The sequence below is a fragment of the Stenella coeruleoalba genome, assembly GCF_951394435.1.
Source record: "Stenella coeruleoalba genome assembly, chromosome: 17".
Lineage (NCBI taxonomy): Eukaryota > Metazoa > Chordata > Mammalia > Artiodactyla > Delphinidae > Stenella > Stenella coeruleoalba.
In genome coordinates, this window is record NC_137163.1 from 69,392,156 (window position 1) to 69,419,813 (window position 27,658).

General features: G+C 41.5%; 1 protein-coding gene across 11 annotated transcripts in view; it reads left to right on the forward strand.

Annotated features, from left to right (window-relative positions):
* PDE7A (phosphodiesterase 7A) overlaps positions 1–27,658 on the forward strand; it is a 175,070-nt gene that overhangs the window by 136,004 nt on the left and 11,408 nt on the right. For 10 of the 11 annotated variants that reach the window (XR_013824514.1, XR_013824515.1, XR_013824516.1 and 7 more), the window contains 9 exons: positions 6,768–6,919; positions 8,715–8,778; positions 14,156–14,251; positions 16,057–16,157; positions 21,176–21,307; positions 21,502–21,593; positions 24,019–24,163; positions 24,604–24,700; positions 25,597–25,677. Coding sequence is in view for 7 of the 11 variants with exons in the window: in XM_079901543.1 (XP_079757669.1) it covers positions 6,768–6,919; positions 8,715–8,778; positions 14,156–14,251; positions 16,057–16,157; positions 21,176–21,307; positions 21,502–21,593; positions 24,019–24,163; positions 24,604–24,700; positions 25,597–25,677 (960 nt within the window). In the remaining 4 variants the exon portion in view is untranslated. Of the gene's footprint in view, positions 1–5,835; positions 5,944–6,767; positions 6,920–8,714; positions 8,779–14,155; positions 14,252–16,056; positions 16,158–21,175; positions 21,308–21,501; positions 21,594–24,018; positions 24,164–24,603; positions 24,701–25,596; positions 25,678–27,658 lie in introns of all 11 variants that reach the window. The other variant, XM_079901541.1, reaches the window with a different exon arrangement.

The following is a 27,658-nucleotide window of genomic DNA, read 5'->3' on the forward strand; positions in this document are numbered from 1 at the left end:
GGCCATGGCCGCTGAACCTGCGTGTCCGGAGCCTGTGCTCCGCAACGGGAGAGGCTGCAGCAGCGAGAGGTCCGCGTACCGCAAAAAAAATAAAAATAAAAATAACAGGGTAGGAAGCTCTAGGGGTTGGTTCCTCCATCAAAACAACCACTAAACTGGAAAAAAAAAATGGCAGAATTAACTATTTCAGGACTCTGGACCCTGACTGGACACTTACAACAGCCAGGGGGGTGCTTGATGAGGGAGGGACTGCTGTTCTTCGGCAGTTAAGCAGTGTGCACAAACCAGTGATCATCCCCCGCTCCTCAGCCCCTCGACCTGTGGGGAGAGTGGCCCGTGTTTCTTTAGTGACTTGCTGAAGCCAGGTGGGCAGTGGGGACCTAGTCCTCCAGAAATTTGGGGTTGCTTCTTGACGTCAGTCTGGCAGATCCTGAGGGTTAGGCACAGACGTTTGCCTTGGTTTCAGCCCTTTCAGCTGCAGAGGCTTTGCCCAGAAGCATCTACCAGAAGATTTAAAGAATCGGTACTTCTCTCCCCACCCCCCAGCCTTTGGAGCCAGACATATAAGGGAAATCTGTGTTGGGTCTTTGGCTGACTGCAGAGATACTGTAGCAGGAATTTCAGTGACCACACACAACAAGGAATAAACAAAGTCAGATAGATATGCAAAGACAAAAATAGTCTGGTCACAAAATAGTCACAAAACAGATGGCTTCTGCCCACAACAAGCAGAAATAAATAGCCCTGGAAGAGTGAGAGATTAGATTTCCAGTTGCCGCAGCATAATACTCACAATGTCCAGTTCTCAATTAAAAACTATAAAACATACAAAGAAAATGGAAAGTATGGTCCATACAGATGAAAAAATGAACTTCACAAAAACCATCCTGAGGAAGCCCACACATTGGAATTGCTAATCAAAGATGTTAAATCAACTGTCTTAAATGCTCAATGAGCTAAAGCAAACCATGGGGAAAGAACTAAAGGAAATCAGGAAAACGTTGTATGAACAAAATCAGAATCTCAATAAATAGAAATTATAAAAAAGAACCCAACAAGTTCCAGAGCTGACAAGTATGATAACTGAAATGAGAAATTCACTAGAGGGATTCAGCAGCAGATTTGAGCAGGCAGAAGAAAGGATTGGCAAACTTGAAGATAAGAACATTGAAATAATCCAGACTGAGAAGCAGAAAGAAAAAAAGAATGAAGAAAAATGATGAGAGCGCAAGAAACCAGTGGAGGGATCATCACGTGTACCAACATATGACTCATAGGAGACCCAGCAGGAGAAAGAAGAGAGAAAGGAGCAGAAAAATGATTTGAATGGTGGAAAACTTCCCATATCTGAAGACATGGATATACACATCCAAGAAGCTCGGTGAACTCCAAGCAGGATAAACTCAAAGAGATCCACACAGAGATGCATTATAGTCAAATAATTGAAACCCAAAGGCAAAGAAAGATAACTGGGGCAACCATGGTATAAGCACCTGAATATTGAATATGTTTAATGCTAGAGCTGAACTTAAAATGCAAATGGGGATTGGAGTGAAAGGGGGAAAAAAGCACTCTAACAACTAACAAACACTGGAAGAGGAAAAGGCAAAGAAGATGGAATATAGAGTGATTTCCTGTATAGTGTTATTTCCTGTTTGTAATAATAAAACATTAAAGAATGATATCTAAAGCTGACAAGTAGTGGAAAACAGTAGTGGAAATATAAGCATATTTAATAAAATGAAGGTATTTTTGCAAATTGTGAAGTTGTAGCAGTGCCCTTCAGTAGAGGATTGGTTAAATAGATTATGGTCCATCCATATGATGGAATACTTTGTAGCCTCAGAATGAGGAAGGTCTCTGTGTACTGATAGGGAAAGAGCTCTAAGATAAATTAAAAAACAAAGTACAGAACAGGTTATATGGTATGCTGCCATTTACGTAAAAGAAGTAGAAACATAGTATATAATGATGTTTCCATATATTTGATCCAAAAATTGAGAAAGGATACCCGCAAAACTTTTAAAAGGTGATCATTTTAGGGGAGAGTTTGGCATTTGGTTGGATCAGAAACTGGGTAGGGGTGAGGTTTTTCACTGTGTTCTTTTCTCCCTCCCTCCTCCTTTCCCTCCTTGATTTTCATTTTTGAAACGTGAGTGCAGTACATATTAAAAATTAGATTAATGAAAAAAAATCAGATACCACCCCTCCCCCCATTTGGGTCCCACCCCTCCCCCCATTTGGGTCCTATACTAAGTCTCAGGCAAAGCTTTGAGGTAGTTTTAATTACCATCTCTGCAAAGTCTTATGGGATTTTCAGTTCTTTCTGGAATGTAATCTTCTTAGGTATAGGCTCCTCAGGCCCCTTAGGTGAAGAAAATTCTTTTCACTGGATGATTTGCCATTTCATTTGGACAGGTTCTCTGTCCTTTCTTAGATTGTATGTGAAATAATCAGTAATTGTTAAGGCTGGTTCTATCACTAAGTGAAGGTCTGTTTCTTATCCTGTTGTATAGGTTATTTGTGGGATTAGTCTTGCTGGAAGGCATTGGGTTCCTATGATGAGTGAGCTTTTCCCCTTCAGTTAATATCTAATATTCATGCTCAACTTAATGTGGTCAAAACAGAACTCTTGATAATGAGTCCCAACTTCAGGGCTCTGTGAAACAGGAAAAAAGACGAATTATGGTTAGTTTTTTTCAGTCAAGGAAAATGAGACATTGAGAAGTTGTGACTTGTGAGAAGTCACCTAGAAGATAGGAATAAGGCAGGGGCAGGTACAGCCGTGATCTCGTGGGTAGAGCCCTGACTCCCAGACAGTGCCACCTGTCTTAACCATTGACAGTGTGAATCCTGCCATGTTGAGGTAGGGACTTAGCACAGTGGATTGAGCCCCTTCAAACGAGGCTTATTAATTTTTTGGACCTTATGTAATTATCCTCCCAAAGAGATTCTCCAGTTTACTTCAAGGGTGGATTAGTTTGGACATACAATTTGGGAGCAGTGATCCTACTGTCAGTGTCCACACACAGGATGCAAAGGAATTGCCAGTGATAAAATTGTTACCTTTTGTGTGTGATTTAAGATAGTAAATTGAAGGGAATGCTTATGAAGTCATGCTTATGACCTTGAACTCTTTCAGGTTGCTTTTCCATAATGAATAGAATACGTGTCTTCTGCAACATTTTTTAGAAGCTTTCTAAATGCCTTGGCTCTAATGCGTTAATTGTATTGCATTTCTACTTTGGTTTCTAAGGTTATATTTGTAAAATGGGGATGATAATCTTTGCCATCTTCACAGGACTGTTGTGATTATTAAATGGGATGGCAGATGTGAATGTGCTTTTTGTAAAACAGTAAAGTGCCTTGTAAATGCAGAGATGGCAGTACTCGTATTAATTAGTTCTCATCTGCTCCCCATGTGTTCGTGTCATTCCACTCTGGCCCTTCCAGGTCCAGTCTTTTCTAGGAATAAGACTAGAAGGGTCATATTAAATTCTTGTATTTCTGGGACTTCCCTGGTGGTGCAGTGGTTAAGACTCTGCACTCCCAATGCAGGGGGCCTGGGTTCGATCCCTGGTCAGGTAACTAGATCCCACATGCATGCCGCAACTAAGAGTTTGCATTGCCACAACTAAGAGCCCACAACTAAGACCCAGCACAACCAAATACATAAAATTAATATGTATTTAATTGAATACTTTTATTTCTGTACATTAGCTTTTTTCCCTCTGTGTTTCTTTCTGTACATACTTTCATCTAAATAAGGACAATTTTGAATAATGGTATACACAGAATTTTATCATAAACAGTCAATAAACCATACTGTAGAGATGTAATAAGAAACTTGTGCGTAATACTGTGGACACACAGGCTTTGTCAGTAGATCTGTGTTTTAAAATCTAGTTGTCAGGGACTTCCCTGGTGGTGCAGTGGTTAAGAATCCACCTGCCAGTGCAGGAGACACGGGTTTGATTCCCTGGTCCTGGAAGATCCCACATGCCACGGAGCAGCTAAACCTGTGTGCCACAACTACTGAGCCTGCGCTCTACAGCCCTTGAGCCACAGCTACTGAGCCCAAGTGCCACAGCTACTGAAGCCTGCATGCCTAGAGCCCGTGCTCCGCAGCAAGAGAAGCCACTGCAAAGAGAAGCCTGCACACCGCAGCGAAGAGTAGCCCCTGCTCGCCGCAACTAGAGAAAGCCCGCACGCAGCAATGAAGAGCCAACACAGCCAAAATAAATAAATAAATAAATTTATTTAAAAAAAAAAATCTAGTTGTCACCCTACATTGGCTGTATGATCTTATATATATTATATATAATATATAAACCCTATATTGGCTGTATGATCTTATATATATTATATATAATATATAAACCCTATATTGGCTGTATGATCTTATATATATTATATATAATATATAAACCCTACATTGGCTGTATGATCTTATATATATTATATATAATATATAAACCCTATATTGGCTGTATGATCTTATATATAATCTCTTGTAGATTCAGTGTGCTCATGTATAAAGTGGAAGATAGTAATACTTGTTTTTTTAACATTGTTGAGGGCTAGATGAGATACCTCTTCTTTTTTTTAAAATTCATTTTATTTATTTATTTTTGGCTGCGCTGGGTCTTCGCCGCTGCATGCGGGCTTTCTCCAGCTGCAGCGAGCGGGAGCCACTGTTTGTTGCGGTGCGCGGGCCTCTCATTGCGGTGGCCTCTCCCACTGTAGAGCACGGGCTCCAGGCACACGGGCTCAGTAGTTGCGGCTTGCGGGCTCCAGAGCACAGGCTCAGTAGTTGTGCGGCATGGGCTCAGTTGCTCCACGGCATGTGGCATCCTCCCAGACCAGGGCTCGAACCCATGTCCCCTGCATTGGCAGGCAGACTCCCAACCACTGCGCCACCAGGGAAGCCCTAGATAGCTTTTTTTAAAGCACATGGAACATTACTTTCACTGAACTTATTAAACTAACCTCATTTCCTCAAACATACTAATTCTAGTTCAAACATAATTGCTTGATATTAATAACGTTACCATTTTGGTTCTAGTCCTTTTAATGTAAGTTACATTGATAAAGATAAAAATTTAACTCCACAGTTGTTCTAGATACTCTATTTTAGATCCACTGGGATGAAAAATGAGAAAAAACCCACGTAACTGTGCGTTATCTTATTTCTGGCTTATGTCAGTATATGGGAACCTCAAAACTCATCAGGTATTTCAAAAACAGTATGCATTTATTCATTTACTCAGTATGTTTTATACATACCTACATGGCACTATTATTAGGCTTTGGAATACAAAGATGAAAAAAAATAATCCGTGCCTGTATTGGAGGTCATCATTTGTTGAAGGAGACAGATAAATAAGCAGTTGTAATAACAGCCTCAAAAGTAGTGTGATAGGTGTCTGCACGGGTAGCCTTGAGAACCCAGAGGAGGTGCCTCCCATCTCTCCGAGATGGGGAATGTGTATATAGGTGTCCAGGTGTGCTTCCCAGGGAAGGTGTCATCTGAGTTGAGTCTGGAGAGAGCCAGAACCTGGAGCATAAAGCCTTTTCTTCCAGGCCAAGAAGATGGAGTTCATTTTAAAATGATGAGGGATCAGTGAATATTTTTATTTAGAGCAACATAAACAGATGTGGAACTTAGGATAATTACCTAGATGCATACCTCCAAGCAGTGGCATCAACATCAATTTTATTATCCTCTACATTGCCATCATTTGTTTAATACCTATTATATAACTGACTCGTGTGTATATTATCTCATTTAATCCAGCACCCTTTGAACTAGATATTATTGCCATTATTTTATAGATGAGAAAACACTGGGTGATAGAGGTTAATAGAACAGTTAGTGACTGGACACAGAAGAGAGAATGTGTTTGATTACCTGTCATTCCACCAGTGGGATGTTAATGGAAGGTAAGATGAGAGATGATGGTCTGTTGATCCTTAGTCTTCCACTTTGATGTTTCGTATTATGAACATTTCACTTAACTTAGTTAGATTCTAGAATTTAAAGATAACATTCATGCTCTACAAGACAGCTTGTAACCAATGTCTTTTATTTTGTCTGGTGCCCCAGAAACTTTGGTTCATTCTAACACTGCAGGGACACATGACTGGTAGACTCATGGAAGGAAAACGTATCCATATCCAATGTGGAACCACATTTTTTTTTCTAGACTTTTTCATCTTGCAGGATTTTTATCCCTATCCTTTAGAACTCTTACAGGGTATAAGCTGCTTTATTCTCCATTCCATCTCCTTTTCCTCTGAATAAACTTCTCTTAAGGAAAGATTTGAAATGATACCTCATTAGGATTTGAGATGTTTGAGTTGAATAATTAATTCTCAAAGTCTCATATATAACTTGGGACCTGGCTTCTCAGTATGAAGGATAGTTTGAAACTAGATTTTGTCTTTCTGCTTCATAGTGTTTGTATAGTGTATTGAAGCGATGGAGTGAAAGGTAATAATTCTTAGGAAGTTAAAAAAAAAACTGATTATTAATCTAACCACACTCCTCATTAGCTTTCTAAATGCTGATAAAATTGGCAATTTGCCCCTTCATTCTCAGCTCTTTAATTGAAAGTACAAATAAAGTACCTCTTCTCTTCTAGAAATATGGCATGGAAGCTGATTAATTTTAAGACATATTTGTATGTCACTAGAAGGGGTACAACAAAGATAGGGTATGCACAGTTTTGAGTCGCTCTACTCACCTTTTACTCCTTTTATTTCAGCTCAATCTGAAATCGAAGTTTCCGTGTCTGCAAGGAATATCAGAAGGTTACTAAGTTTCCAGCGGTATCTTAGATCGTCACGCTTTTTCCGTGGTACCAGCGTTTCGAATTCTCTAAACATTTTAGATGATGATTATAATGGACAAGCCAAGGTGTGTATAACTTTTTCAAGAAAACATTAATTTTTAGATAAGTTTAACGAAGCCTTGTTTTTCCCATATGGTACTGATTTATAGAGGCTTTTTTTGTATGTGAAATCAGTTGAACCCATTTTTCAGGTTTTCCCTTTAGAGCAGCTAGCTGTTCATCCTATAGTTAGGTATTACAGAGCAAGGAACATTTCTGAAGTAACTAAAATAATGAAAATGTTTTCAATTTATTATAACAGCAAGTAGATCAATAGAAAGTTAAGCTATAAGATCACACTTAACGCTGGGAAGAATATTATGGATTGTCTGATCTAATTTCTGTATTCTGTAGCTAAGAACAGTATGGCCTTAAAAAAAAAAAACAGAACACTATGGCCTAAATAGTATAAGGAACTTGGTTGAGCTCCCCCAGCTGGTTCGAAGTAAACCCAGCACAGGAAGACTCATGACTTTCAGTCAAATGATTTTTCATAATCTCTTGTTATCAGTGAGATTTTTGGAAGATTTAGATTTTTTTAAAAATTAAACCTGGTGATTGTGTGCATTGTTTTCTTTATATAGTTTAAAAGAAGTATGTTAATGAAGGTGGAAGTTAGTTGAGGTTGTTTTTGACCAAATGAGGATTTTTTAATAATCTTATGTTTCTAATATTTGTAAAAGTATTCTTTGACTTAAATCAGATGTTGTCAGTTTGTGTAGATAGGGTCGGGGTACCCACTCTACTACGGTTATACTAAAGTGAAAAAATTTGCCTCCCAGTTTGATAAAACAAATCAGTGAAAAAGTACTGATGCTTTCCTTAAATTTTAAAATGTTCACAAGTTTTGCTTTTTAGAATGAGAATATTATGTGTATCATTGGCTGTTAGTATTATAATCTCAACCAGTAGTACCTTAATGTTGCTTATGTCTATTAGGTCATAAATGTATACGACAGTGAAGTTTTGGATACAAAATAAAATTTTTTTCTTGAAAATAAAGTCCACAAAATTTTCAGGTTACAAATATATGGTGTAAAAATATCTATTTGAGTTTTAGGGTTGTGGGATTTATTTACTTGGCTGAAATAACCATCAACCTAAAAATTAATGTTAAGTGCTATTGACTCTTTTATAAGGATATTTAAAGAATATAAATAAATACCCATAAATTGGGAGTGTATTTTCAGAAAACAAATAACAAATAATTTGAGTGTAGTACAGTGTAAGCGTCTAGTGCCTGGGTTCCAGAATCAGACCACCTGACGTCAGATCCCAGCTCTGTTACTTTCTTGCTGAGCAAGTTAGAACTTTTTGCCTCTTTCCCCATCTATAAATGAGGATTGAAAACAATGCCTGCTTGATAGTGTCGGCATGAAGAGTAAGAGTGAGTAAAGCACTTTTAACAGTGCCTGGGATATAGCAAGTGTTCGGCTATTATAATTTACTTTTATTCGATTTTAAAAATCTGGTTTCTAGACCATGCAGTGTATGAACCACACTTCTGTGATGTTAAGTTATATTAGAATTCTTGACCGTTCATGGGAGTATAGGAATAAGTTGAAGGGAACACTAACCTTACCTATACATTTATTAACTGGAAGACAAAATAATAATTGTTTTTTCAAATGGAGTTTATCCCTCTGGACATGTTTTGGAGCCGTTTGGAAAGGTCATGATTAAAGGGAGAATGATACTTAACATTCCTTAAAGTAAATCAACCACTTCCCATTTTCATTAACTTCCCTGTGGACTGTCTACAAAAGATAGAGAATGTTACTGAAATTAAATTACAGTAGGAATGTTTGGTTTTCATTTCAGTGTATGCTGGAAAAAGTTGGAAATTGGAATTTTGATATCTTTCTATTTGATAGACTAACAAATGGTAAGTGAAGAATTTGACTTACTCAAGTTAATGTATTCTTGAGATTGCTGCACTGACGGTACAGCCGCTGGTGAGCTGCTGCTTTCATTTACTTAGGTTAGGAGCCCTCTGCTGGCAGAGGGAGCATTGTTGTGTTGCTTCTTTAGTGACTGACTTGTAAGCCTAGAGAATCAATCTAAAATTTTATTTTTTGATTATTACTCTTAGTAGTAATCAAAATTAACCACTGTCATCATCACTTGGGCGTCCCTTATTAATGCTACTGTTGTTAATAACCCAAGGCGAACATCACTATCTCATCGTTCTTTTTTTTTTTTTTTTTGGTTTCTTTTGTACTGTAGTCACAGTGACATGCTCTGATCTTGTATTCCAGTTTTGATAGCCCCAGATATGTGGTAGATGAATGACCTTTTGAGAGATGGCTTTTCTTCTAGCTCTGGCTCCTAGGCTTTCCTTTCTCTGCTCACTTGAGAGATGGTGTGTTAATGATCAGCAGCAGTGGTTCCTCCTGGCACTGCTTCTCCATGGCGGGGTCGGGTGGGGTGGGAAGAGCTCATGGCTTCTTGAGGGGGCGTATCAGAATCTACGGAAAGTATGAGTACTTTGCAAAAGACAGGTGATTCTTTTTTTTAGATGTTGGGGGTAGGAGTTTATTAATTAATTTATTTTTGCTGTGGTTCGTCTTCGTTTCTGTGCAAGGGCTTTCTCTAGTTGTGGCAAGCGGGGGCCACTCTTCATCACAGTGCACAGACCTCTCACTATCGCGGCCTCTCTTGTTGCGGAGCGCAGGCTCAGTAGTTGTGGCTCACGGGCCTAGTTGCTCCTCAGCATGTGGGATCCTCCCAGACCAGGGCTCGAACCCGTGTCCCCTGCATTAGCAGGCAGACTCTCAACCACTGCGCCACCAGGGAAGCCCCAAGACAGGTGATTCTGATCTGTTTACCTCTTTCTGAGTTTCGTTTTGCTTTGCGGGAAGGGTTCATTTTTCTTTATTCTGTTTGGGAATGGGAACAGAATTCCCTTTGAGAATCATTCTTTATTTAGTGTGAAATTTTTGGCATTAAAAAAAAAAAAACGTGGGCTTCCCTGGTGGCACAGTGGTTGAGAGTCCGCCTGCCGATGCAGAGGACACGGGTTCGTGCCCCGGTCCGGGAAGATCCCACATGCCGCGAAGCGGCTGGACCCATGAGCCATGGCCGCTGAGCCTGCGCGTCCGGAGCCTGTGCTCCACAACGGGAGAGGCCACAGCAGTGAGAGGCCCGCGTACCGCCAAAAAAAAAAAAAAAAGTGGTACCTGTTGTCCAACTAGACTTTGCCCCTTTTGCCTTAATATGTTTTAAATGAAGCAGAGTGGAAAGTTCACTGAGAGGAAGTCAGTTCTGTTGGTTGAGAATGAAATAAATATGTGATTCACTGCTATACTTTGAAATCACTTTTTTTTTCTTATTTTACTTTGGAATAAAGCTCCTTTCCTAAGAAAGCCAAATATGGGAAATGGACAAGCAAATAGAACTGTATGCATCTTGAGAACAGCATGGGTCTAGCTTTTTAGTATCACTACGTCATTCGCTCTGAGCTATATGGCCAGGCATAGTGAGGATACCTTTGTGATCACCTTCAGGTTGTCTGTGGACTGCTGACCGAAAATAAACTGGAGCGACCCAGGCACAGGTGTAAAGACAGTGAAGTTCTCCTCAGTGGTGGAGCCTCCCTCCCGCTTCCCTGCCTTTTGTTTTTCCCCCTTTTCTGTTCCTACTCACCTCTCTTTTGCCCTCTGGTGACTAGTGTCTGTTCCTCTCCCTGCCCCCACTTGGGCCTGTCCACACAGAAAAGGCTCTAATATCATTTAGGGCCTATCGGAGGCTCTTACTATCAGCTGTCCTTCCTTGCAGCCATCCCCTTTTTGAAAATATAGGTGCCTCAGCTTCTTCTAGATCTGGGAAACTCCCCTTTCCTAATGCAACACAAATATTGCTTTAGTCATTATCTCAAGGTAAACATAGATAAGACAGTGCCGCCCTTAACACCTTCAAGGTCTAGCCTCACATAAACACTAAGAGCTCATAGCCTATTCTTAGTCTCCTGAGACACTTGTCACCCACTGAAATAGTTGATTGTTTTTCTCTAGATTTTATTTTTAAAAAGAACATACCTGCTAGTCAGGGGGCGTGGTGATAGAAGTGGAATGAGGGTGACGGTGCAGCATGGGCAGAAGTCATGGCCACTAGTCTACCTCCGTTAACTTAGCCCTTGGCTTCCCTTCAATCATCTCACTCCTTTTTTGTGGAGAAGGTGGCCGAATGGTTTCTTCTTGCAGTTGTTAGGGGTTAGTAGAAACCACCCACGGTTAGCCACCCACCTGTGCCTTTACAGATGGTGATATCTATGTTCAGTTCACTACAGTCACCCAAAAGTTACAGGAATTCTGTACGTGAAGGGATATTATCGGGAAACAAGTGGGCAGGAGAAAAGTCCTTTAACTTGCATTATTTAATTGGATCTGCTTTCCTTTCAAAGCTGCTTAGCCTGAAACGAATTCTGGATGATATACGTACATAGTATCCAAGTATATAGTTTTCCCTTCTTGCTGTCGATCTGGTGTGTTCTGTGTTTCTTCCTCTGGTGATTTCCCACATGATACTGTGAGGAAGGCAGGGAAGAAACAAAACTCTGATTCCCAGCTTCTCCACTGCAAAGTGGGAAGTGGTTTCTATCTGGTAGGATATATTTGATGCTGCCTTTGCAGGAATGAGTTAGGTTACATCAGATAGCAAGATAGGGCTTGTCTCCCCCAAAAGTCACCTGGCGCATGAGGACCCTCGTTGCCAGGCCTGTGTTATAGCCGTAGCCCAGTCCTGCCAGCTCCCAAGTATTGAAGAGAATCACATCCTAAAACCTGTTGAGAGCCGTAACACCTTAGGCAGGTCCGTCCTTTCATATATCTTTATATAAAGGGTAACTTTTCTATAAGTACAGTTTTCTTTTCCAAGAAGGTGTTTCCATTCTCACATAAAATAACTGCTTCTATGCCTGTTTCTTGTTTAACGTATCAGCTAAGCATCATCACTTGCTTTGAAATGTTTCGTTGACTTGTGTTCTTATTTACTGGTATTAAGTCAGTTGGTATCTTATAAACTGAAAGTGAGAAAAAACGTTGCATACAGTTTTTCATTTTGATATGGGCGGTGCGCTTTGTTAGATTGGCTCTTGTCACACTCCCCCAGGCTTCTTGGTGGAGGACGTTAACATGCGTTTCTTACTGCCATTCGCCTGGATTCCAGACGAGGGTATCTTACCATTTGATTGCAGCTTTCTTAAAACTTATTCTAGATCCTAGAAATTGGTAATGTATTTCATTAGGTTTGGGAAACAATTTGGGGAGAATCCTGCGATTACCTAAATACACAGAATGAATATACATTCTTTTTTTTAAATTGAGGCATAATTGACATAGAACATTACGTTAGCATCAAACGTGCAATGTATGATCTGCCCTTTGTATGTACTGCAAAGTAATTGCCACAGGGGGTCTAGTTAACATCCGTCAGCGTACATAGTCACGGTTTTATTTATTATGATGAGAATTTTTAAGACCTTCTCTCGGCAGCATTCAAATACCCAATGCACCCATTTTGTCCCCTTGCCCCACCTCTGACAACCAACCGCCGGTCTGTTCTCTGTATCTGTGAGCTCGAGATTTTGTTGTTTTTGTTTTAGATTCCACATATAAGTGAGATTATACAGCATTTATCTTTCTCTGTCTGACTTACTTCACTTAGCACAGTTCCCTCAAACTCCATCTATGTTGTCACCTATGGCAAGATTTCCGTCTTTCTTATGGCTGGGTAATATTCCACTGCATATACACCACGATTTCTTTATCTGTTTGTCCATCGATAGGCCCTTAGGTTGATTCCATGTCTTGGCTGTTGTAAATAATGCTTCAGTGAAGATGGGGGTGCAGGTGTCTCTTTGAGATAGTGATTCCATCTCCTTCAGATATATACCAGCACGTACGATTGCTGGATCATAAGGTAGTTCTACTTTAAATTTCTTGAGAAACCTCCATGGTTCTCCATAGTGGCTGCACCAGTTTACAGTCCCACCAACAGTGCACCAAGGGTTCCCTTTTCCTCACATCCTAGCTAACGCTTGTTATCTCTTGTCTTTTTGGTAATAGCCATTCTGACAGGTGTGAGTTGATATCTCATTGTGGTTTTAATTTGCATTTCCCTGAGGATTAGTGATGCTGACCAGCTTTTCTTGCACCTGTTGGCCATTTGTATGTCTTCTTTGGAAAAATATCTATTCAGATTCTCTGCCCATTTTTTAAAACCAGATTGTTTTTTGAATATACATTCTGAAATATCTCTATATATGCCCTAAGAAAAGTTGGTTGTTACCGTGGTTATGACAGAAACATAGCTCACTTCTTCACAAGTGATTCTAGATCCCATGGGCTCATGTTTTTACCAGTAGAGTGTTACTAGGATTTGAGTGCATGTTTACATTTAACTCCTTAAAGGGAAAAGATCTGAAATGGTTTTTTCTTCCTGTGTGAAGGTGATGTGTCGGATGGTTTTTAGGAAGACTCTCTCTTGGTTGCCACATCCTTCCCACTGTTGCTTATGCAAACCTTGTTCCAGTTCGTTGACTTTTTTCCTCATCTGTGGGCTTCTAAACAGTTGTTCAGGCAGTTTTGGATAATTAGTTTAGCCTGATAGTTCTTTGTAATTTTTCATAAATATTATTACTACAAATTTTCATTGTGGGACTAGTTGGGTCTTTTATACATGTTTGTAAGAATCATAGATTTTTTTCGAGAATACCAGAATCATGTTTATGTTATTGTTACTGTCTGAATGCTGGCAGTAACTTATAAGCTCACACACCTTTAAAACCTACAGTCTGTTTAATTGTTAAATAACATAGCATATGCAGCCAAGGCGCTCTGCTCTGGGACACCCCCATTCAGAGCAGTGTGGTGGAGGGATGGTTATGAGGAGGTGAGTGCACATGTTTTAGGTGCTTTGGGAAATTGAATTAAACTTACTCAGTGTGGACAATTTTCAAAGTTTTCTATCAATTCTAATTATTTTGGTGTCTTAAAAAGAAAACTTATCTATTCAAAAATGTTTATCTTCCAGTTGTTTGGTTTTAGAAAAATAAAACCAAAAAATCCTTTTTTCTTAGAATAGAAAGAACATGTGATATTTAAAGTTCTAAACTGGTAAAATTAAAATAAGTTGTAAATTTTAGATAGACAAAAAGTAGGACTTAGTACTCTTTATGTTTTGTATTCAAACCTATATTTGGAAGTACAGTGCAGTTACATAAGCTTGTATTCCTGCTAATATCTCCTCTTCTTCCTTTTTAGGAAATAGTCTAGTAAGTTTAACCTTTCATTTATTTAGTCTTCATGGATTAATTGAGTACTTCCATTTAGATATGATGAAACTTCGTAGATTTTTAGGTAAGTGATTCTAACCCATTTAACAGTAATAAGATTTGTACTGGTACTTGTTTAACTTGTCTCTCAATTATATCAGCTGTTGCTCTGAAACTAATCACCCCAAAGTTCGTGGCTTAAAGAAAACACACATTGATTTAGCCCTGAGTCTGCAGGGCTGTGGAGCGCTGCTTCTGGTCTGGCTGAGTTTGTTCGTGCCCCCGCCCTTGACGCCCAGTGAGCTGCACTGCGGCGTCGTGGGCCTCAGCTGGGACACCGGGCCCGACCCGGCTCAGCTCTACATGATCTCCTGTTAAATTAAAAGGAGGCAGAGGAGTTTGGCACCATAATAGAGCCACTTTAAAAACAAAAAAGGAAAAAGATTATTTTCCAACAAGCCAAGCTTGTTCAGAGAGCAGTGGCACATCCAGACCCCCGAGCCCAGCCCGGACACTGGCTTGCCTTGCTGTCCACCGCATCCCGGTGGCCAGAGCCCGTCAGGTGGGGGGGGGGGGGGCATACCTCTGGGTGGGGAAGCCGCGAAGGCCCAGTGCCGCTGGGGGCTGGGTCAGCTTTGCTGTCAGTCTCCCACGTCAGCCCCAGCTTTCTCGCAACGATGACACAGTTTCTGTCCTTTCCTAACTTTTTGAAGGCTAAAACCTTAAAAGATCCAGGTCCATTGCACTTGGGTCTCCTCTTTTTCTGATCCCAGAAACCTCCTGACAGTAAACGTCAAAGATTATTTTGAATATGTTTTCATGTGCAGAGTGATATTTAAGAGCACTCTGCTAGGGAAAAAATTAGAGTCTTTCACCGAATAAAGGAAAACGTTAGAAGAAAATTAGCATGAGGATTCTTGTTTTTGTAACGAAGGTGATAATATTTTCTTTCCTCTTAATTAGCAAAACTAAGATAAATTTATTACCTAAGACGTTGAGAAACTTCTAATGCATATTCATTTACAAATTGTATGCCTGCAATACTCTGCTAATATCTGTTATAAAACACATAAATAGATATTAACACGAGTATTTAGAAAACTATTTTAAAGGATGGGATCAAAGTACATACAGAATTCTAATGCTCTTTGCCTCTCACCAGTGAGTCGTAGCTCACCACCTTGGGGTTGGCTCACCATACCTGGAGATGACTGGATTGAGTGATGGGCTGTGAGCGCCACAGTGCGGGTTTGGTGGCAGTGGGGACGGCTCTACCCTCTCATCCTAGTCTACTTTTTCATGGTAGCATAATACAGACACTGAGCAGAGAAGGCAGGATTAACACATCATCCTTCCCTACTACTGAAAAACTAATTGCAGATCTGAAACTCACCTCACTGATGGAGTATCCCAAGGATCGTGTTCACATTCCCCAATATCTGTATTATTTTAGCCTCATAATGATTTTTGTCCTCTGATGAATTCCTAGTTCCTAGAACAGTATCTACTACGATGAGTATTTGTTGAATGAATTGTACAGTTTTTATTAAACTAAGAAACTCTTTTTAAATTAAAAAAAAGTCAGAGGAGTGGGCCACAATGATAGATTGACATTTTAAAAGAGAAGAAAAGGAAAAAAAAATTTTATAATTTTGACATGAATACCTTCATGTCATTTAAAGAGTTTTGAACAAGAGTCAAAGTGGTGTTGATGCCTTGGGTATACATGTGAGTTATGATAAGTGATTATCATCTCCCCGAATCAGAACAGTTAGCTGATAGCCACATGAGAAGGGTAAGTGGAGAATGCATAATTGTTGCAATTTTTGTATTTGTACATGCCTCCTGTTCGCAGTTAAATCTGAGGTCTTTTTTTTTTCTTTGACGCAGTTATGATCCAAGAAGATTACCACAGTCAAAACCCTTACCACAATGCAGTCCACGCTGCAGATGTTACTCAGGCCATGCACTGTTACCTAAAAGAACCTAAGGTAAGGTGTTGGCATTTACAGTCAGTGAAAGTGCTGAGAAAATGCCCTTGATTTAATTTCAGATACTTTTCCTTAAGTTAATGTTTTCATCAGACTTAAAATCAGAAGGTTCCTTCACAAGAATGAGATGTGGCTGGATCAGGTTTCCAGGCGTGGCTGTGTTTGTAAGTTGACAGCTAGAGAGCTGGGGTGATTGTCGAGAATGAGGCTGGAGAAGCCCAAGTGAGGGTCAGGCTGTACGGCCCGGCCACATATGTCAGGTCACCTGGCGTTTACGCTGAGCTCCACGAGGGCAGGGATAACACTCGTCAGATCCCGTGATGAATAGGAAGCTCCGGAAGGGAAGCAGGAGACTTTACAAAGCTATCCTGGCTGTGGGGGGAGAATAACTCAGACAAGACCAGAATCATGCACGCTGCCCATCAGGAGCTGTTTCGATAGCCTTGGGGCAGGAGAGAGGCAGACGCTTGGTGAGATCTCTTGGGAATCAGAACATGGAGGATGTGGTGTCTGGATGCATCTAGGGGGGTGAAATAGGGAGAGGAGTCGGTGGAGACTGTCCCCGGCAGCTGAGTAGCAGGTGGGAGTCGCTGTGAGGGAGAGAATGTAGGAAGGGAGGGAGGGCTGGCAGAGATGATGAGCTCCATTGTGGGCACGTGCGGTTAAGTGTCTTCGCGCCATATCCGAATGCAGGGGTCTAGTAGAGAGTTGGAAAGGAGTCTGAAGCAGAGCAGAGAAATCAGAGCTGGGGACCAGCTGTAGATGGTAATGGAAGCCGTGTTTGCCCATGGGCGTTTCCTGTTCCTGGAGGCTGTAAAGTTACATCTGCCACCCTTAGCCCTGCCTCTAAACTCGCCTCCCCAGGGATCTTAGTTCGGCCGGATGTTGGGAGGGAAGGAGGCTGACTGAGCCAGTTGGTGCTAGTTGATGCTCTGAGAATATAGCCATGTGGTTGCCAGTCTCCTGATTTTTCAAGAGATGTGGAGTATGTGAAAGTACCCCAATTTTTAAAGTATATTATGACTCAAAAAAAAACTAACTGTATTGTGGCATCATTTATATGCAGTAGTAAAATGCATACATTTTATGTGTGTAGTTTTGATAAATGAATACGCCCATGCACCCCAATTTTTTAATTAAAGTTTAAAACAAACATTGGGCCAAGCCTATAGTGTCTCTGTTGAACAGTCTTGCGGGAGAAATTGGTAAGTAATCACCATACAGCCAGGGAAGTGGAATGATGGAGCTAAGTGCCCCATGGGACACAGAGGAGATAAACCTAGTCCATGGGGCTGTGAAGGCCTCACCCGCTGGCTGGCCACGCCCAGCCCGAAGCCAGGGCTGGGGAGCGCCGGCACCCAGCAGGACCAGAGGGGCAGAGAGTGCAGGGCGAACGTGGTGCAGACACTGTCTTACCCATGCAGCTCTGGTAGCACTAGTTTTAAACACTTTTTGCCTATGTAGCTCTGATCATTCTTACTTTAAACACTTTTCTTAAACACTCACTCAGTGAACTCTTCAGTCAAAGCTTCCGTTAAGGATACCGATGAAATCACTAAGATTTAAAATACAGCAGTTCCCTCCTCCCTTATCATAGAGATAAGAAAGTAGAAGTGGAGTCACTCAGAGGTGACTGTACCTCTTTTACTTCCCGGTCCTCTACATGGCATCGCATTGTCGAGTGTGTTCATTCATTTGTTCTGTCCGTTTTCCTGGCGCTAAGAATCCAGTGGTAAACAAGACAGGAAAGGTCCCTGGCCTTCAAAAAGTTGCCCTCCCAGTGGGGGGCAGGGGGGCGGTCTTTAAACAGATAAACAGAACTTTGACCTCTACTGTGGTAAGTGCTGCTGTGAAGTCATTTACTAGGGTGATGCGCTGGGGAGTGACTGGGTGGCTGGCGAGAGCTCACAACTTCAGACAGACGGTCGGGAACCATGTAAACCGAGAGGCAGTGTTGGAGAAGGAGACGGCCACGGAGAAGAATCCAGGTGCAGAGGGGACCGTGAAGAGCAAGCCATATATACAGTGTTCAGTGGGAAACCTGCTTCCATTCGTTTGTTTAAACACCAGCTTTTATTTTATGGATTGGTGCTGTTATTGGGTTTTTTTTATTGTTGTTTATTTTTGGCTGCGTTGGGTCTTCGTTGCTGCGTGCAGGCTTTCTCTAGTTGCGGCGAGCAGGGGCTACTCTTCCTTGTGGTGCACAGGCCTCTCGTTAAAGTGGCTTCTCTTGTCGCGGAGCACGGGCTCTAGGCACGTGGGCTTTAGTAGTTGTGGCATGTGGGCTCAATAGTTGTGGCACACGGGCTCTAGAGCGCAGTCTCAGTAGTTGTGACGCACGGGCTTAGTTGCTCCACGGCATGTGGGGTCTTCCCGGACCAGGGCTCAAACCCGTGTCCCCTGCACGGGGGAATCCACATTGGCAGGTGGATTCTTAACCACTGCGCCACCAGGGAAGTCCTGCTTTCGGTTTTTATATCTTATGATTTATACGTAAGAGCTAATTCCTGGCTCTTCTAAGTCAAAAAAAAAAAAAATAATAAAGACAAAAATATTTGAAAACCAAGAAATTATTGAAAGTTCCTTTGGTGTGTACTTGTATCAGCTCTAACTTTAGTATTTATTTTTTATGTCCTCAAAGCTGAACCTCAGAATATAGATTATAATTTTGTTCCAGTTGAGCCTAACGGCACCTAATAGCAACAGTCAGAAATGGGGATGACATTTGTCTTTTTTAAAAAAAATCTAGTTTTAAAAATTGCATTAATGTCATTGACTTCCTTGTCTTTGTTAGGAAACTCATAAAGTTTTTTTTCTGATGAAAGATTTTTGTAACAAGCAGAAATGTTGCATTTTTATTCAAAATTTTTTTTGCATGTGTGATTTGTTTTCAAACTTAGAACTTACTTTTCCTTCACAGAACTTTAACAGCTCAACTGCTGCTTCTCATGTTTCTATTTTTAATAGTTAACTCTTTAATCTGCCTGAGACTGTTTGAGGTCATGTGTAAATCATACATTAATTTTTAACAATTCTGGATTATTGCCTTCTCCCAGGCTGGTCCGTGTCTGTTCTTCTGCCAAAGTTATCGTAAGAATATAACACTTCTGAATATTGCTTAACAAATCGCATGTTCATAATATATCCACAGCCACGCCTGCATTCTTATGTCAGGAGGGGATGTGGCTTTATATGCAGGGTGCTCCATGGAGTGCGCCTTCTGCTCATCTTGATTAGTAAGCAGCACTCTTTATTTATTTATTTTGGGCCACACTGGGTCTTCGCTGCTGCGCGTGGGCTTTCTCTAGTTGCAGCGAGCAGGGGCTGCTCTTTGTTGCATTGCGCGGGCTTCTCATTGCGGTGGCTTCTCGTTGCAGAGCACGGGCTCTAGGCGCGCAGGCTTCAGTAGTTGTGGCTCGTGGGCTCAGTAATTGTGGCTCACGGGCTCTAGAGCACAGGCTCAGTAGTTGTGGCGCACGGGGCTTAGTTGCTCCGCGACATGTGGGATCTTCCCGGACCAGGGCTCGAACCCGTGTCCCCTGCATCAGCAGGTGGATTTGTAACCACTGTACCACCAGGGAAGTCCAAGCAGCACTTTTAAAATCTTTTATTTTTTTTTAAATGCTTTTACCTCTCCTAAAGAGGAAATAATTGTCTTCACCATCTTCTACCCATTCATTGAGTTTCTCTATATACCATTTACAGGTAATACAAAAATAAATAATTTACATTCTCTGCCCTCAAACAGCTTACACTATTTTAGTGGATTCAGGCCCTCCGACAGTGGTTTTTTTCAGACCAAGATGAACTTGGCGCAGGGGATGGAAAAAAAATCCATTCTGGCATAGAAAGAATATACTAGAATTTGAATCAAAAATACTTTTATCTCATATTTTAAAACTTTTCGGTTTTCATCCGTGTTTTATCACGTGCAGTATGGGTTGGCTCTGTGTTGTAATCTGTAAGTATGTGTACCTATGTGGGTGGCCTATGCTCAGAATACTTCTCTGCTGTTAGGGCACAGGACCCTACACGTTTAGAGAGCACTGCCCCAGGGCAAAGCTAAACGGGCGCACGCTGCGCTCTGGCAGTGTTGGTGTGGCAGGATGTGGAATGTGCTGCAAGAACGCAGCCAGTCATTTGTGGGCGGGGGCTGGGCGAGGGCTGGGCTGCAGGCGGAGAACGGAGGTGGGCTGGGGAGGCGCTGGTGGAGCTGGGCTTGCGACACACTCCAGGTGAGTGTTTTTTGTCGTTGAAAACTTCAGTCAGGTAAATAAGCTTATTTATTGTGATTATTTTATCAAGAATAGTAAATGACTGTTGAGAGTAAAATTACAATGGCTAGTGTACAGGATGGCTTTTCCTGAGATGAATACACTGTGTATGCTGTTCTGAACTGTCCATCCATGGGGAGAGGATTTCACTACCAACTTGACGTAAACTTCTGCTCCATGATTACTCAGTAGCTTCCTTCAACATTTGGGACCTCAGAAGTAACCTTGGATTTGGATCCTTGATTGAAACCCAGTAACCGATTTATTGGTAAACACACACGCTCAGTCATAGGTTTACAGTATTGTACGCTTAAACATCTGTTAAAAGGGTAGATCTCACCTTAAGTGTTCTCACCATGATAAAAATGTTCTTAAAACCTCATAGGCCGTCTCTGACTACATTAACAGAAATACTCAAATCTCTGTTTGTTGTTTGAAAACTTTTATTTCTCAAAAAGGTGGTTTGTACTTTAGCTGTCATCTTAATGATGCTAGTTTCCAGTGGAGGATGAGCTGCATCCACGCACTCCACGTGGGCGGGGACACCATTATACCACGCCTGCCGCCAGGGTCGTGAGGAGACCCGCCGCTGGCAGGCACTCCGTGGCCTGGATGAGCGGCCCGAGAAACATGGCGGGAGGAGACCGCCGACACTCAGTCGAGGCTAACTTAGAACAGCTACTGTAATGGCGCAGCGCGTGTTTCAAATATGTCTGTAATCAGTTATTCCTTGCCGCACTCCAGCTTGCCAATTCTGTAACTCCTTGGGACGTCTTGCTGAGCTTAATTGCAGCTGCCACTCATGATCTGGATCATCCAGGTGTTAATCAACCTTTCCTTATTAAAACTAACCATTACTTGGCAACTTTATACAAGGTTAGTGCAATTTTATCCTCAAAATTTAATATTCTTGCATTCTAGAAAATGTGTCATGTTTAAAGAAGTGAAAGGAGTAAATAAATTCTCCATGAACGTTCAGATTTTAATCAGATTAATATTACTTACAAATAATTCTTTATGTTCAGAAAAAGACTTACCATTTACTCAGAGATGCCCTTTTCTTTTTGTAGAATACCTCAGTACTGGAAAATCACCACTGGAGATCTGCAGTGGGTTTATTGAGAGAATCCGGTTTATTCTCACATATGCCATTAGAAAGCAGGTAGGTTGGATTAAGACAAAATTAATTAGTTATGAACTGTAGAAATTAAGTTGCAAAAACAACCGTATAAAGTTTTTAAAATTATGTTGTTATATTCAGGTGTTCCACAATTTTCAGGTAAATTATCTTATTTTACAAATTTACATCAAAATTTTAATAATTTAAACCTGTTCTGAAATACAGTCAGTAGTAATTTTTTTCAGTGAATTTTTATGAAGGATCACTCATAGATACTATAAAATCCACTCCAAATACACAGTGGCTCAGTCATGGTTTACTGCTCATTTATGTAAATGGTATTACATATTTCCATTTTATGCTCTTTTGAATAAAACCATAAGTTCTAGCTGTAAAGGTAAATTGGATAGAAAGTAAACAATCTGTATAAGAAACAGATTCATTAAAATCTGTTCCAGGAAGTTTTCAAAACCGATAAGACGTGAAAAGAATGCTTTGTATCCTCAACAGCATAGTCCTAGAGTCACTGCTAGAGTTATAGGATAAAATAATGAATTGAAAGAACAGAAAATACTACATTTTTTAGAAAATATCACTTGATGTTGAGCAGGCCATTTGAAAGGCTAATAAAAAGCATTCATGTAAATGAGCCCAATATGATAATGATGGTGGTGGTCAACAAAATCTCATGTCATGGGTCCACAAACTGAAGCTTTTAACGATGCCTCCCCAAGAGAAGGTGCACTTAGGAAAACCATGTCAGTGGATGTAAACCACCTACTTCTAGAAAAAAGGTGAGGCGTAAAAATACATGTGGGTATCAAGATTTAAGTTACTGTCATTGCTCTTTCCTTTCTCCCTTTCACAATTTAAAACAACCTCATAAAAACACAAAAATGTTTTTGGTAATGTCCGTGAGAAAAAAGCTGGACTTTTTATTTTTTTAAATCTGTATTCATGGATACCGTTTGGAGTTATGACAGTACTTCTGGTAAGTAAAATTGTTTCTTGTCACAGTACAAATATAAAAACTGCTTAAACCACACAGTGTTTGTATGTGTAAGTTCTCTTTTTCTTGACTAAGGCAGATTAAATTGTTTGCTTCATTATTCCCTTTCTATCGTGTTTTGCATTTGATGATTAACCCTGTTGAATTCTCATATTTTAATACAAATAAAAACTGAAAATAAGGAATACTGCATAATAGCATTCTTTTATGTTTGCTTAGGGTTTGTTTTATTTACTGTTCAATACTGTGAGCCTTTTATTTTTTTATTTTATATTTTTTTGAAGCAAGGAATACGACTTTATTCGGAAAGTCGGCAGACCAAGAAGATGGCGGACTAGGGTCTCCAAAAAACCATCTTTAGAGCCTTTCAATCTATTGACTGCTCTTTACTGATCATTATACAAAGATAATGTTTGTGATGGCCCATTGAAACAGAAGGAATTTTTTTAACATTTCTCTTATTTGACTTGAAACAGTTTTTTCTTAAATACCTTTATTGGAGTATAATTGCTTTACAATGGTGTGTTAGTTTCTGTTTTATAACAAAGTGAATCAGGTGTATGTATACATCTGTCCCCATATCCCCTCCCTCTTGAGCCTCCCTCCCACCCTCCCTATCCCACCCCTCTAGGTGGTCACAAAGCACCGAGCTGATCTCCCTGTGCTATGCGGCTGCTTCCCACTAGCTACCTATTTTACATTTGGTAGTGTATATATGTCCATGCCACTCTCTCACTTCGTCCCAGCTTCCCTTTCCCCAGCTGTGTCCTGAAGTCCGTTCTCTATGTCTGCGTCTTTATTCCTGCCCTGCCACTAGGTTCATCAGTACAGTTTTTTTAGATTCCATACGCATGCATTAGCATACGGTATTTGTTTTTGAGGCGGTTTTTTAAATGATATAATGTATTTGTTATTTGTAGTAACATGTTACCTTTTCCCTTCCAGGAAATTTGGATAATTAATTCTTGAATTCGGCCCTGAAAGCATAGTTGAGTCTAAACTTTATTAAATTGGTGGAACTTCATCAGGTTTTAGTCAGACATCTTCAAAAGTTTGCAGAAGTCAGTGGGAATGGGCTGTTCTTCCTCCATCTGACCCTCCTCCTGCCTCTCAGATCTCAGGCACCAAAAAAGAGTCCAAAGTTGTTCACTGCATCCCAGCCAATCTTACATAGACTTTCTTAGGCATATAATTCCACCTTTAGGCATTCTTTTTGGAGTGTTTGCATATTGGTATTTTCCTACCAACTCTCTTGGTTTTAGTTTTGATTATTTTAGTAGGTTTTTAAAATGCATTCTTTGAATCCATCTTTTTGGTAGGTTAAAAGTTGAATGGCAGTTAGAATTATCTTAGGGCCCTGTAAAGCTTTCTGAGTATTAAGACTTAAGGAAAAAATAATCAAGAAGTAGCTATTCAGTTGAAAGACTTGTATTTCTCTTTATGTTTCTCTAATTCCAGACAACAGATGGAGGCTCAGATAGGCGCTCTGATACTGGCCACGGACATCAGCCGGCAGAACGAGTACCTGTCCTTGTTTAGGGCCCATCTGGACAAAGGCGACTTACATCTGGAAGACATCAGGCATAGGCATTTGGTTTTGCAGGTAAAATGAGCTTGGAAAGATTCTATTTCTAGAGCAAATCACATGACTATTAGAATAAAAATGAAATATTCTCGTGTAGTCTTCTGAGTGGTTAAATCCTGAGGGAAAGCATTTCACTTTAATAAGTTCTCATATCTAAAAAATGAGAGAGAAGTGGCTGATTCCTTTGTAGCTTTCTGGTTAGTGCAGTCCTATGCCTGCCTCTCCGGAATTACCAAGCGTGTATAATTTGCTTAGTAGGCTTTCAGTGTTTCTGCAAAAATGATTGTTACAACTAATAGTATCGTAAAATCAGTATAAAGGATAACAAATTTCCTGTTGCAACGTTTTCTTTTTCTTTTCTGAGGTGTTCTTTTCCCCACTATTAGCGTATATTAAGCTTAGTAAAATTGAAATTTTACCTTCTTCTTAAGACAACTTTCATATTTTGCTTTTGCTAGATGGCTTTGAAATGTGCAGATATTTGTAACCCATGTCGGACCTGGGAATTAAGCAAGCAGTGGAGTGAAAAAGTAACAGAGGAGTTCTTCCATCAAGGCAAGTTACAGTATTGAGTGATAGTCTAGTCAGTTCATTTTTTAGCATCATATGAATAAAATAACTCAGACAATTGCAGAGTCTAGCAGAAGGTGCCTGATAGTTTTAGTGACGATTCATAGTGGATGTACATATAACCAATAACGCACAAATTGAGCATCTGTTTTGAAAATCAGCAGTTCTCTTTTGAAATGATCCGATGTGTGTGTAGGCATTTATGAATTAGACGTGGAGCCGGCTAGAAGGTTTTCTGTACAGAAAGATTTTCCTGCCTTTGCTCCATCCTTGTCTTGTGTGGAGGGTGTGGCCATATGACCATGTAAGACATGTTTTGTGATTTAAAGCCAGGAACCAAGGATCTTCGTTCCATGCACCTTCCTTTCAGAAATCTGAGTTTTAAATTAAAATGCTGACAGAGTTACAGTCTTGGGATAACACCTAGTAAAAGTTTCCCACCGTCTCCACTTAAAATAGGATGTTGGCTTGGCAGCCTTTTCTATGTATGAATAACTTAAAGTTTAAAAAAGAGCTAATTTAGGGCTTCCCTGGTGGTGCGGTGGTTGAGAGTCCGCCTGCCGATGCAGGGGACATGGGTTCGTGCCCCGGTCCGGGAATGATCCCACATGCCGCGGAGCGGCTGGGCCCGTGAGCCATGGCCGCTGAGCCTGTGCGTCCGGAGCCTGTGCTCCGCAACGGGAGAGGCCACAGCAGGGAGAGGCCCGCGTACCGCCAAAAAAAAATTTTAAAAAAGAGCTAATTTAGAAGGCATCCTCTCATGAGGATTGTGTTACATTATTCCTAAGGAATTTACAGGTAAGATGAAGACTTTCATTATATATTTAACCAATAGGTATATTCCGCATTAAGAATTCTTTTTTTCTTTTTTCCATTTCTAGGAGACATAGAGAAAAAGTATCATCTGGGTGTGAGTCCACTTTGTGATCGTCAGACCGAATCTATTGCCAACATCCAGATTGGTAACTATGCATACTTAGATATAACTGGTTTTTAAAATGCCACTGATTTTAAGTTTGCCAAGAAGAGAGGTACATCTGAAATATCAGTATTAAAATTATGCTTATTTCTAATTTTTAAATAATTTAAGAAATTTTATTCTGGTTTTTCCCTTTTTTTGGCTCTTATAAATTACTCTCATTTGATTTTAGTTCCTCAAAAGCAGAGCAGGTAGCAATAACTTTCTGTTCTGAACTGGAAAGAATGCATCATTTTCCCATGTGGGAGCCTCACTGGCGTCATTCTGGGACCGCTGGGCCTGACGGTCGTGGGAAGACCGGCTTCCACGACTGCCGGCTTTTCTCTCACCGCTGCCTGCTGGTTGAAGCTAACTCTTCAGCACCTCACACAGGCCCCTTGCAAGCTGGCCTCCAATTGTCTCTTCCGTCTTCTCCCCAACACCTTCCCCCTCGTTTACCTACAGCAACTCGGGACTCCCTGGGGCTCCCCAAATCCCTGGTGCTCCTTCACTCTGTGCCTCGCCAGGCCCCCCTTCTGCCTCATAGCCTCCTCTTCCTTGAGGGTCCACCTCAGATGTCACCCCCAGAAGCCACCTTTCACTCTTCTCCAGGCAGCCATCACCCCTCTTGAGGCGCTGGATGCCTGTCGTCACAGCTCCAGGTGCCGACCTGGCCTTTGGAGGGGTGTGTGTCCCCAAGGCCAGCGCTGCCCCTCAGGGCAGGCTCACTTGAGAACTGCTTGTTGAGTGGACTGTGACGGTAAGAGAAAGCACGATGAAGGGGCTGTGATTCAAGAACGTGCAGCTTTTCGTAGACGAGCCGAGGGAAGATGGGCCAGGTTTGGGGTGCGGTGGGTGGATTGCCAAGTGGGGGTCACTCAGAAGGATATGGAGGGACGGGCGTAATTTTGGTGGCCAATACTGAGCAGGACCTCTCAGGACTCGGTTGACAATAGTGAAGTGTGTCCAGAAACTTCGGAGAGAGAGAGTTTCTAGAAATTCGGAAGGTAGCACAATACTGTGGTTGCTAATACCCGGAAAAGCGGACTGTGCTGGAGGGTCAGAAATTCAGAAACAGAATTCTGACACTGTACAACAGTTGCAGAGGATGCTCAGGGGGAGGCCGTGGGTAGTAACGATCTGGCTGCAGAGGGAGCAGTAGAGATGCGGGAGAGTGAGGCCCAGGCCTGCGGGGACAGCGCGGGGACGCCGAGTCCCCCGGGAGCTGGGACTGGCCAGGAGCGCGGGAGAGGGAGGTGGGAGGGGAGGGGATGACGGGACAAGAAGCCTGTCTGCTCTGGCCTGGTCCTCAAGGGCATAACTTTGGGATGCGGAAGAGCAGCTGAAATATGGGCAGAGGGGGCCGAGTCGAAGAGCAGGGGTTGGCTTGTGCACTCACTCCAGCTTACTTCGTGCCTCAGCACATTACTCCCGTGATTCATGAGAGAGGTTGCAAAGGAGGTTTAAAAAACTGCAATTTTTAAAAGGGACAAGAAGCTAGATCCCTTAAGCCGTTCTTGTCGTTTCTGACCTTGTCAGCGTTGGGCAGTTGTGGACCCGGTCCCCCGGGGGGCAGGGATAAGGTTGAAGGCGGTGACAGTTGACGTGGGCTGACCCCTCACGGCACCCTAGGACACAGGCACTGCTGGTGTTCTTTTCCACATAGTTTGCCCAGTTTATACAGAGAACAGGTGTTGGTCTTTCTGACATCAAATCCTAGGTAAAACGGGGCTTGCAGAGGTCCTCTTCCTAGGGTAGGTCAGGGGACGATTAGAATGAACTCCGTGCTCAGCAGCAGTTACTCGGAGCCAGCATGTGGTCAGCAGGTAGAAGCCGTGTTTAATCAACACGGTTTTCTTCTTTGGTAGGAACACCAGGTCCTGTCACATGCCAGGTGAGGGTGAGGCATTGACACAGCGCCCTGTGGTATCTGAGGAGAAGAGAGAGAGGCGCATGGGCTGGGACAGTTAAGGGGGTTCACGGGT